The following is a 12,233-nucleotide window of genomic DNA, read 5'->3' on the forward strand; positions in this document are numbered from 1 at the left end:
TGGCTATTCTAGTCGAGAGATGTCGTTATCCTGAAAGAAGTCATTCACAAGATGAGCACTATAGAAGCGCGAACTGACGTCCATGAAGACGAATGCCTCGCCAATATGCTGCCGATATGGTTGCACTATCGATCGGAGGATGGCATTCACGTATCGTACAGCCGTTACGGCGCCTTCCACGACCACCAGCGGCGTACCTCGGCCGCACAGAATGCCACCCCAAAACAGCAGGGAACCACCACATTGCCGCACTCGCTGGACAGTGTGTCTAAGGCGTTCAGCCTGACGAGTTGCCTCCAAACACGTTTCTGACGATTGTCTGGTTGAAGGCATATGCGAAAGTCATCGGTGAAGAGAACGTGATACCAATCCTGAGCGGTCCATTCGGCATGTTGTTGGACTCATCTGTACCGCGCCGCATGGTGTCTTGGTTTCCAAGATATACCTCGCCATGTACTTTGGGAGTGAAGTTGCGAATCATGCAGCCTATTGCGCACAGTTTGAGTCGTAAAAAGACGTCCTGTGGCTGCACGAAAAGGTGGCGTTGCTGTCAGGGTTCCTCGGAGCCATAATCCGTAGGTAGCGGTCGTCCACTGCAGTAGTAGCCCTTGGGCGGCGTGAGAGAGGCGTGTCATCGACAGTTCGTGTCTCTCAGTATCTCCTCCATGTCCGAACAATATCGCTTTGGTTCACTCCGAGACGCCTGGACACTTTCCTTGTTGAGAACCCTTCCTGGCACAAAGTAACAAAGCGGACGCGTTCGAAGCGCGGTATTGACAGTCTAGGCAAGAGCTGACAAGTGCGAGAATTATCGCACAATCAGCTTAACAGCTCATGCATCGAAGCTGCTTACAACAATAATATACAGAAGAATGGAAAACAAAATTGAGAATGCGCTAGGTGACGATCAGTTTGGCTTTAGGAAAAGTAAAGGGACGAGAGAGGCAATTCTGACGTTACGGCTAATAATGGAAGCACGGCTAAAGAAAAATCAAGACACTTTCATAGGATTTGTCGACCTGGAAAAAGCGTTCGACAATATAAAATGGTGCAAGCTGTTCGAGATTCTGAAAAAAGTAGGAGTAAGCTATAGGGAGAGACGGGTCATATACAATATGTACAACAACCAAGAGGGAATAATAAGAGTGGACGATCAAGAACGAAGTGCTCGTATTAAGAAGGGTGTAAGACAAGGCTGTAGCCTTTCGCCCCTACTCTTCAATCTGTACATCGAGGAAGCAATGATGGAAATAAAAGAAAGGTTCAGGAGTGGAATTAAAATACAAGGTGAAAGGATATCAATGATACGATTCGCTGATGACATTGCTATCCTGAGTGAAAGTGAAGAAGAATTAAATGATCTGCTGAACGGAATGAACAGACTAACGAGTACACAGTATGGTTTGAGAGTAAATCGGAGAAAGACGAAGGTAATGAGAAGTAGTAGAAATGAGAACAGCGAGAAACTTAACATCAGGATTGATGGTCACGAAGTCAATGAAGTTAAAGAATTCGGTTACCTAGGCAGTAAAATAACCAATGACGGACGGAGCAAGGAGGACATCAAAAGCAGACTCGCTATGGCAAAAAAGGCATTTCTGGCCGAGAGAAGTCTACTAATATCAAATATCGGCCTTAATTTGAGGAAGAAATTTCTGAGGATGTACGTCTGGAGTACAGCATTGTATGGTAGTGAAACATGGACTGTGGGAAAACCGGAACAGAAGAGAATCGAAGCATTTGAGATGTGGTGCTATAGACGAATGTTGAAAATTAGGTGGACTGATAAGGTAAGGAATGAGGAGGTTCTACGCAGAATCGGAGAGGAAAGGAATATGTGGAAAACACTGATAAGGAGAAGGGGCAGGATGATAGGACATCTGCTAAGACATGAGGGAATGACTTCCATGGTACTAGAGGGAGCTGTAGAGGGCAAAAACTGTAGAGGAAGACAGAGACTGGAATACGTCAAGAAAATAATTGAGGACGTAGGTTGCAAGTGCTACTCTGAGATGAAGAGGTTAGCACAGGAAAGGAATTCGTGCCGTGTACCTCCTCCGTGCCTGCTGCTCCTTTTGTGACTTCCTCACTGTGAGGAGGTTCGTGTGGAAGTTTGTGGCCTGTTGGCCTTTACTCCCCTGGGAATCTTGTAGAGTCTTCTGTCTGTACTGTTGGTTGGATCTATTCTGGCAAGGAGTGCCGATGTCCTATTTCTTGACTTTGTCGATATGACGATTTTTCTTCTTCTTCTTGCTTGGTGCTGAGGGCTCTCCCTCGGTTGGGATAATGGTTATAGTGTATCCTGCTTTCTCATACTCTCCGTGGACCAGAGCGAAGATGACGTAGCGCATTTGCCACTCTGTGAAGATAGGGAAGGAATTGATCAGATCGTAATCCTCCCTCGAAAGACCAACAAGGCCTTCTGGATACTCAACTGGTTGGTGTGGGGATGAAGGTTTAGAAAGGTTAGGTGGAACGAAAGGATAAGGGTTGTCGTGGTGGGGGTATGTACCATCGCGAAGCGAGTCAGCGATCTTCTTCGTCACAGCGCTTGCGCTGTACATCTCTGGAAGCGGCAGGAATGGGACTTCTTCCCACTCCTCTTCTTGCGCTGCTGCTTCGGTGTCCTCCTTGTGCTGAGTCGCCTTCCCTTCGGCAGGCTCGTCTGTCTGCGTGGCCACCGTCGCGAACTCCTTCTCACGCGGAGGAGTCGTCTGGGTGGCGGTGTCCTCTGTTGTGGCGGAGACTTCTTTGACTGAGCGAAGCTCCTGCGTCAGCACAGCAATCTGACGCCGAGCCTCGCCCAGTTCCGCCAGCATGGCCGCCCTCTCTTCCGCCATGGCGGATTTGAAGGCGGACATGGCTTCTTGTACGGCGTCGTTAAGGCGCCTGGTGACGACGTCTTCTGAGCAAGTGACCACCTCTTCGTGTGTGGTGGTCACTTGCTTCTGCGTCTTCTTCTCCGGTCCGCGCCAATTTCTTCTGTAGGCGCAGGAACGGGCGTTGGCCGCGTGTGCGCCACCGCAGTTGGCGCAGGTGCAGGTGGCGTCCTTCTGCTTCTTGCAGTCACGTGTGTCGTGTGCTTGCGCACACTTCAGGCACGCAACTGCTCCGCTGCAGTGCTTGGCGACGTGGCCAAGCTTTTGGCAGCGAAAGCACTGGGCTGCAGTCTTCCTCTTCTTCTTGTCGGAAGTCCCTGCTATCGTGAGCAGCAACTCCGCCAAGGCAGCAGCTCTGCGTCCCCTTCCGCGTCCAGGCATCTCTAGTAGCAACAGCGACAGTCAGCTATGCGTACCTTACCGCGGCGTGAGCGGGAATCGACCTCCTCCGTGGTGGAATGACTGGAACTGATGGGCTGCCGGACCCCGGACGTCTAATAGGCGCTGCTCATGCATGGTTGTTTACATCTTTGGGCGGGTTTAGTGGCATCTCTGAACAGTCAAGGGGACTGTGTCTGTGATACAATATCCACAGTCAACGTCTATCTTCAGAAGTTCTGTGAACTGGGGTGATGCAAAACTTTTTTTGATGTGCGCAGTGAACGGCTTTGTACAACAAAGGCGTTCGTGATGGGGGCGTGTAGGTGTTTAAATATTTAATAAAGCGTACCGACGTTTTATTGAAGGTCTTAAGGTACTTACATGAGTGGCCGGTGCGTGCTGATGACGAAGTCTGGCTTGGAATTCTTGTACACGAGCCTCGAGCTCGTCTGCAACCATTGCCACTGACCCTCCTTCGTCTGGAAGCGGTACGCAATCATTCCGGATGCGCCAGTCTTCAGAACTGTATTTGTAGATCAGAGGAAAAAAAGGTTGAGTTGTTAGTACACACGAAAAGAAAAGGGTTAAAACGTCGTTAATGTGTAAAGATCAAACCTATAAAATGCCTCCTCGGAGATTCAGAATTTTGGCCCATGTTGCACTGTATTTGGACGTCATTTGCTGTTTGTTTGGTATCTGACCCCCTGTTGGTGGCGAGATCATTGGCTACAGATCAAAGTAATACTCTCTAAAGAGGAAAAATGTTTCTTCATAGTTTTGTGTTATAGTGTTTTGATATTCTACATATTTTTCATAAATTTTAGAGAAAGAATAAATGCTGCCGAAGTAAATACATGGTTATTACAAATGATTGAAGCGATTTCACAGCTCTACAATAACTTTATTATTTGAGATATTTTCACAATGCTTTGCACACACATACAAAAACTCAAAAAGTTTTTTTAGGTATTCACAAATGTTCGATATGTGCCCCTTTAGTGATTCGGCAGACATCAAGCCGATAATCAAGTTCCTCCCACACTCGGCGCAGCATGTCCCCATCAATGAGTTCGAAAGCATCGTTGATGCGAGCTCGCAGTTCTGGCATGTTTCTTGGTAGAGGAGGTTTAAACACTGAATCTTTCACCTAACCCCACAGAAAGAAATCGCATGGGGTTAAGTCGGGAGAGCGTGGAGGCCATGACATGAACTGCTGATCATGATCTCCACCACGACCGATCCATCGGTTTTCCAATCTCCTGTTTAAGAAATGCGGAACATCATGATGGAAGTGCGGTGGAGCACCATCCTGTTGAAAGATGAAGTCGGCGCTGTTGGTCTCCAGTTGTGGCATGAGCCAATTTTCCAGCATGTCCAGATACACGTGTTCAACCGTTTCTTCGCTCACTGCAGGCCGACCCGTTGATTTCCCCTTACAGAGGCATCCAGAAGCTTTAAACTGCGCATACAATCGCCGAATGGGGTTAGCAGTTGGTGGATCTTTGTTGAACTTCGTCCTGAAGTGTCGTTGCACTGTTATGACTGTCTGACGTGAGTGCACTTCAAGCACGACATACGCTTTCTCGGCTCCTGTCGCCATTTTGTCTCACTGCGCTCTCGAGCACTCTGGCGGCAGAAACCTGAAGTGCGGCTTCAGCCGAACAAAACTTTATGAGTTTTTCTACGTATCTGTAGTGTGTCGTGGCCATATGTCAATGAATGGAGCTACAGTGAATTTATGAAATCGCTTCAATCATTTGTAATAGCCCTGTATTTTACAACATTGAAGAAAATTAAGAGCACACAGTCGGATAACGATTGCTATGCGCTCCAGAGATCAAAGCGTGTACTGATATCATCTGGGACCTCCTTTGGTTACTGTTAAGCTGTGTAATATTTGAGAAAGGCTTTCCACTACGTTCTGATAGAAAGAGACATTTGTTTCTATTCTTCCTGAAATATAAGGAGCAGATGTTGGTGGGTATTCCAGTACATTTCTATGACAAGCAATCAATGCAGAAATATATTCACTGTGGAATAGATAAACGTGAACTGAAACAGAAGTTTTCTGCGGTAGGCGACGAGGCTGTCTAACGACTGGTTCGTATAATAAGTTTCAGCGTTCCACAGTCACAATCCGTTAAGTTATTAGGTTTATCAGTGCGTAGTTTGGGATTAAAGCTTACCTTATTTTGCCAATCCACAATTACATCGCTCTGAGTTGTGTAACTCCTATGCAAGCTTTCTTACAGTATGTCCGAACTCGTGGACTCAATCAAGCACCGTTTGTACACACTCATTTCTTTGTGTTTAAAAATCGTAGCAGAAAACACCTTGGCTTCTTGAACCAGCATGCATAGCCTGATGTCACACATAACTCATTTAGTGGGGAAGCCAAAGCTTTTGGACACATACTTTTTCGTTGACTTTAGACGATTTGAAGGATATATGCCAGAAAATTAAATAGAAATAAAGTACATAAATGAAAAGCTTGCAAATTACGATAATAGCTAGCAGTAGAAACAAGAATGGTATCCATGCTGGAGGCTGATTTTAAGAGCCAGATAAAACTTGGATCTCTAATTTTTTGTAAAATTTGCGTTAATAATTTCCCAGGTAAATGCATGAAATAATCTAAAGCTATGATTGTGTTACGCAACTGGTCCGTAATCGGATATATTCGGGTAGTGGAAACGAAAATAATCACGGTCCTCCGTCTCCACAAAAATTACCGAACATCACTCGCACTCCAAGATTTACTGGAGGTAAGTGCACAGAGTTTTTAGTAACGATTTAGAAATATGCATGGGAAAAATATCTTTACATATAGGTTACTGATGAACTGATGTACCTGCCACCAGAAGTATCAATTGGAAGACTTAAATATAGTTGTTTATATAACTAGTGCGAAATGAAGCGTTTAGCTGCTAAGTGATGCACCCTCTCCGTATTTAATTTGGTAGTGCGCTACACCAAACAGCGGAATATATCGTGCGAAACAGCCTAAGACGCCTACAGAGTGAATGGTAATTCTCTCGGTACGGACAGAAACTAATATAGACTGAAATACTTCTCTTGGAACAGCTGTGCTTCGTGAACTTCATTCACTACCTGTTCCTCCTTATCTGCCATTTATGTGTTTCTCAGATCGTTTCCGAGGCAATCCATCATGAAGCACACTAAGTGGTCTGGATAAGTGGTCTATCTGAAACGACCGCGCTTTGAAAGATTGGTAGATCTTGAGAGGAGAAAGGAGGAAAATGTAACGAATTTTGATGTGGACAAGCATTTAAAATCAATGGCGGCTGTGGTATTAGAGCGCAAGAGCACGTGAACACCATGACTTTCTACACCTTGCGGATTTACTGGTTATTTTTCTTTGAATGCTGTGAAACGTAACATAGATGCTTCAATCTGAAAGATACGGCAATTAAATCTACTGCACTACTGCTCCTCTAGACCGCATGAAACTTGACATCAGGTTCGCGAGCACACCTTCAGTCGTGCACGTTTTAAGGAGCTTTTGCGCATGAGCAACCCGCGTGACGTAATTGCCTTACGGGCCAAATACGTACGGATTTGATAAACAATGGTTCACGTTGCGCGCAGCTCTTGCCATTCAACTAGAAGTTTGCGTCAGTGCCACCAGATGGTAGCACACTGCGACCCACTTTATTCCCTGTTCGCTCGGCATAAACCCTGCTGAATGGGATAGTACGCTCCTCAGATATGCTAATTCACTCACTATATAGTAAAATTAGATCGGTTGTCAGTATGTATTAAAGTTGTACTGACAGTAAACCTATTTTGTGGGTTTCTGAATGAGCTATAGTATATTAAGTTATGAATTTTATCATACAGTGATCCATTTGAGGCGCTGAGAATCATAAGGGCCTAAAGCGCATCATCGTCGATTGTGAGAGTGTAGCACTTGTTCATGCTTCTGAAATCTGTTTATCTTATGGTGAGTCAGGTTTATCTATGCTGTAGGCTAACATTGTATATATGAAAATTCACGAAAAGTTGTATCACTGGTTTCTCTGATATTCACTGAAATGCTGGGTCGACGGCGGTGTGCTTTAGACCCTTATGGAACTCAGCGCCTCATTTGTATTCTAGTCAAGTGACCATGCTGGTAATTACTACTTGAGTTTAATCATTTACACAAACGGCAGTTTGTGTTTAGAGTTGGTCGTTTACTGTGCGGGAATCGGCTTTCGTGTGCAATGTGAACATGAACTATATTGAATTTATATTAAATGCTAACAGAAAAGTAAAGCTACGAGGACGGGTCGTGAGTCGTGCTTGGGTAGCACAGTCGGTAGACCACTTGCTCGCGAAAGGCAAAGGTCTCGAGTTCGAGTCTCGGTCTGGCACACAGTTCTCATCTGCCAGGTAGTTTCATGTCAGCACACACCGACGCAGAGTGAAAATTTCATTCTGGGAACAGAAAAGTAAATTACCAGGAAAAGTTAGCCGTAAAGGACCTACGGCCTCCCTGAACAGAATCTTTGACTGATGTGAGAGAGTGACGAAATCAAATAAGCGTATCTACACCGAACATATAAGAAGTAAGTGTACAGTTAGCACAAGTTCTTGTTTAGGTGTACCGTAAGATTATCTGATTTTCAGTTCAGAAGTAAATTCGTGAACTAATACATCTGTTAGGGGACTTGTACGTTTGTCTGAAAAAGTGAAAAAGCACGAGAACTCCCACTTACACTAAAATATGAAACAGAGAGTTGCGAAAGCTTACACATTATATCATTATGGCCCTAAACTGTACTTAATATGTACAAAAAAATAAAATTCCACAACAAAATTCTTTCGTTTGTCAGATAAGTTACGCATTTATCATTATTTTTATTATTGTTATTATTATTGCTGTTATTATTATTGGCAGTGGCTGTAGTTCTATAAAGTTGATAAGCATAGCTATTCTACAGCATGATATTAATTTCACACTCTTCAATTTATCTGAATCTAAAAATTTGTGAACACCCAGAATGTATACTCACGAGCTGCCACTGTTTAAAATCCATTTCCGGTACAGGGCCATACTCGAAAAGACTTGTGTTACGAATGAGTGGAAAATTTTAAATACTAAGTACAATCTGTACGCAAAGAAAAAAAGTTACGTGGATAATTGTGTAGCCGGGTAACGTATCCTCATTGCAGTAGAATCGACGCCAAGGCCGATGACATAATTAGTGTCGGCTGCGGGCTTGCGTGGGAAAGGGACGATTTCGAGTGCACCATCCACTCGGTAGACGCGCAGCTTGCGAGCCCGTTGGTGGACTCTGATGAACTAAACCTACTGTAGTATACAATTGAGTGCTACAGACGGCATCATACACATTTGGAAAAATAAAATTAAGATGCAGTAAAGACATAAACAAACACATTTTTTTATCTGAAAGCGATCTCTACGGAAAATATTGGCTAAGACAATAAATGGTATGTATACCGATAGAAATATGGGCATTGAACATATTGTACGTCGCAAATCATTGCGCAGTGGTTCTTAAATAATCTCAAAAAAATGGTTCAAATGGCTCTGAGCACTATGGGACTTAACTGCTGAGGTCATCAGTCCCCTAGAACTTAGAATTACTTAAACCTGACTAATCTAAGGACATTACACACATCCATGTCCGAGGCAGGATTCGAACCTGCTACCGTAGCAGTCGCGCGGTTCCGGACTGAAGCGCCTAGAACCGCTCGGCCACCGGGGCCGGCGAATAATCTCAATATGAGATCAAACAGAACTATTCTGAAAATTAAGATCTAACTTTTGGAAATATGCCAATAGTCTTTATAAATACGGGAAGATTCCTATGGATATTTTTCGGGGAAATCTTTTTTAACATAAAAAAATCAGCGAGCTTAAACGGGGTGCCCGAAACCTTCTGGATCACAAACCCCAAACTAAGTACTTCGAGATAAGAGACTAATGCTCGGAGATGAGTATTTAACTTTTTTAATCATCACAAGCAACTCCCGCTTAATAAAATCAACTTAAGGCAACTGAAAAAGGGGGATCATCGCCATTCTCAGTTCAGGCGTTGCTGTACAATCCAGTGACAGACCTGAACTCTGAGTTCAAAATCATTTGGCCCCCCTGCTTGCACGCTTGTTAACAATAGGGATACAGTTGCATTTCCGCCAGTGCTCGGTCCAAAATCAGTTTGCAGTTTCGCCAGTATTCTCCACATTCTAATCTTCGAAGTGTTCATTTCAAGGTCAAGTTGACATGTTACTATTGCAGAATCCGGGTACTACAAACTTCTGCATATATAATATATGTACAAGTTCCTGTAATGAGTTATGATGAATTTTCGACAACCAATGGTGAGATGCAAGCAGTGCAAACTCCACCGTGTATTGCTTTTCATGGTGCGTCACCAATGTCGACATGACACGCAGCTATTTGTTATGAAACAAAAGCAGTCTACTCGTGTAAATACGTGTCATTTGCAGTCGGCATTCAAAACTCCGCACCACTGAAATGGTAATTTCTGATTGTTGGTGCATTATCGCTAAATACTCAGTGTAGGATCCTTTGTCAGATGTATAATTTTGGGCCTGTAGGTTCGGTACGCTCTTAATGAAACCAGATTTCAGTTAAAGATACGTATTCGTACTGCAAACGCTAGATTTATCTATGTTTATGCCGCAGGTGGTGTAAAACAATTTATCTAACATGTACTCTTGTTAATACACTGAAGCGCCAAAGAAATTGGCATAGGAATGCGTATTGAAATACAAAGATATGTAAACAGACAGAATACGGCGCTTCGGTCGGCAAACACCTATATAAGACAATAAGTGCCTGGCGCAGTTGGATCTGTTACTGCTGCTATAATAGAAAGTTATTAAGATTTAATTGAGTGTGAACGTGGTGTTTATAGCCGGCGCACGAGCAATGGAACACAGCATCTCCGAGGTAGCGACGTAGTGGGGATTTTCCCGTACGACCATTTCACTAGTGTAACATCTCTGCGGCCGGAAAAAGATCCTGCAAGAACGGGACCAATGACGGCTGAAGAGAATCGTTCAACGTGACACAAGTGCACTCTTCACTACATTGGTGCAGATTTCAGTGCTGGGCCATCAACAAGTGTCAGCGTGCGAACAATTCAACGAAACATCATCGATATGGGCTTTCGGAGCCGAAGGCCCAGTACTCTTGATGACTACATTACGCATTGCCTGGGCCCGTCGCCGGCCGCGGTGGTCTAGCGGTTCTGGCGCTGCAGTCCGGAACCGCGGGACTGCTACGGTCGCAGGTTCGAATCCTGCCTCGGGCATGGGTGTGTGTGATGTCCTTAGGTTAGTTGGGTTTAAGTAGTTCTAAGTTCTAGGGGACTTATGACCTAAGATGTTGAGTCCCATAGGGGTCAGAGCCATTTGAACCATTTTTGAACCTGGGCCCGTCGACACCGACATTGGACTGTTGATGATTGGAAACATGTTGCCTTGTCGGAAGAGTCTCGTTTCAAATTGTATCGAGTGGATGGACGTGTATGGGTGTAGAGACAGCCTCATGAATCCATGGACCCTGCATGTCAGCAGGGGACTGTTCAAGCTGGTGGAGACTCTGTAATGGTATGGGGCGAGTGCAGTTGAAGTGATATGGTACCCCTGATACGTCTAGATATGACTCTGACAGGTGACACGCACGTAAGCATGCCGCCTGATCACCTGCATCCATTCATGTCCACTGTGCATTTGGACGGACTTGGCAATTCCAGTAGGACCATGCGACACCCCACATGTACAGAATTGCTACAGAGTGGCTCTAGGAATACTCTTCTGAGTTTAAACACTTCCACTGGCCACCAAATTCCCCAGACATCAACATTATTGAGGATATCTGGGTTGCTTTGCAACGTGCTGTTCAGAAGAGATCTCCACCGCTCGTACTCTTACAGATTTATAAACAGCTTTATAGGATTCATGGTGTCAGTTCCGTCCAGTACTACTTCAGACATTAGTCGCGGCCAAGCCACGTCGTGTTTCGGCACATCTGCGTGCTCGCAGGGGCCCTACACGATATTAGGCAGGTGTACCAGTTTCTTTGGCTCTTCAGTGTAATTACGAAAGACAGTTTCCGAGCTCGTCCTTTTTAGCAATTTGCTTTCTTTCCAGAAAGGTTGCAAGCTGACGTTTATGAATATATGATTTTTTGAGCGGTAGAGACAATGTGAGAGCGACCCGACCGGATAACCGAGTACGAAAATTGCCGCTTCCGGGGTACGGGGAGGGGGGGGGGGTGAGCCTGTTCGAATCGGGTTATCGAGGACTGCTGGTGAGCCAGCCATCCTTGATATGGTTTTCAGATGGTTTACAACATCCGACCAGGTAAATACTGGGATGGTGCCCACGTACTGCTCCAGATACACGCCGTGTAAGCATTTAGAAAACGTTCTCACATTTGAACGAAGATTTTGTCTAGAGGAGACAGATGAGGCACACAGATTCCATTCCGTACCGGGAGGGTGGCGGGTGTGGGGGGGGGGGGGGGGTGAGTGGTGTCGTCAGGGACACCTGGCCACTAGCTGCCACTAACAATGCTTCAACCTATATAATAGTGCCAACCCTGCAGAAGAAACGAGAAAAGACAAAGTAAGAGGAAGAAGAGGGAAAGTGAGAGCGGTTATACTCACGTTCCTGATGCGCACTCGCCACGTACGCCAGGTCATCGTAGTGCACCAGGTCGTAGCCGCCCAGGTTGGCCAACTCAGCGTCCGAGTAGCCCAGCAACATCTTACCCCTGCCGGAACCAAAAGTGCAGTTTTAGTACATCTTACCATCATTACTGTTGCTGCTATACTGGTGAATATTTTGTTCTGTTGTCAAGAGGACAGTTGATACATTTCAGTTCAAAGAGTGCTGATTCGTGCAGTACACTGACAGTAGGAGAAAAGTCCTGCACAGTGTAGAAGGACTTGCAGATGATTAGCGCTTGCT

At 45.1% G+C, this 12,233-nt stretch overlaps 1 protein-coding gene across 1 annotated transcript in view; it reads right to left on the bottom strand.

Moving 5' to 3' along the window:
* The window catches only part of LOC126184445 (circadian locomoter output cycles protein kaput), an 837,361-nt gene that overhangs the window by 22,247 nt on the left and 802,881 nt on the right, over positions 1–12,233 (bottom strand). The window contains exons 7-8 of the mRNA XM_049926836.1: positions 11,930–12,036; positions 3,642–3,783 (exon numbers count right to left, since the gene is read on the bottom strand). Coding sequence (XP_049782793.1) covers positions 3,642–3,783; positions 11,930–12,036 — 249 coding nt within the window. The remainder of the gene's footprint in view (positions 1–3,641; positions 3,784–11,929; positions 12,037–12,233) is intronic.

This window comes from Schistocerca cancellata, chromosome 4 (assembly GCF_023864275.1).
Source record: "Schistocerca cancellata isolate TAMUIC-IGC-003103 chromosome 4, iqSchCanc2.1, whole genome shotgun sequence".
NCBI lineage: Eukaryota > Metazoa > Arthropoda > Insecta > Orthoptera > Acrididae > Schistocerca > Schistocerca cancellata.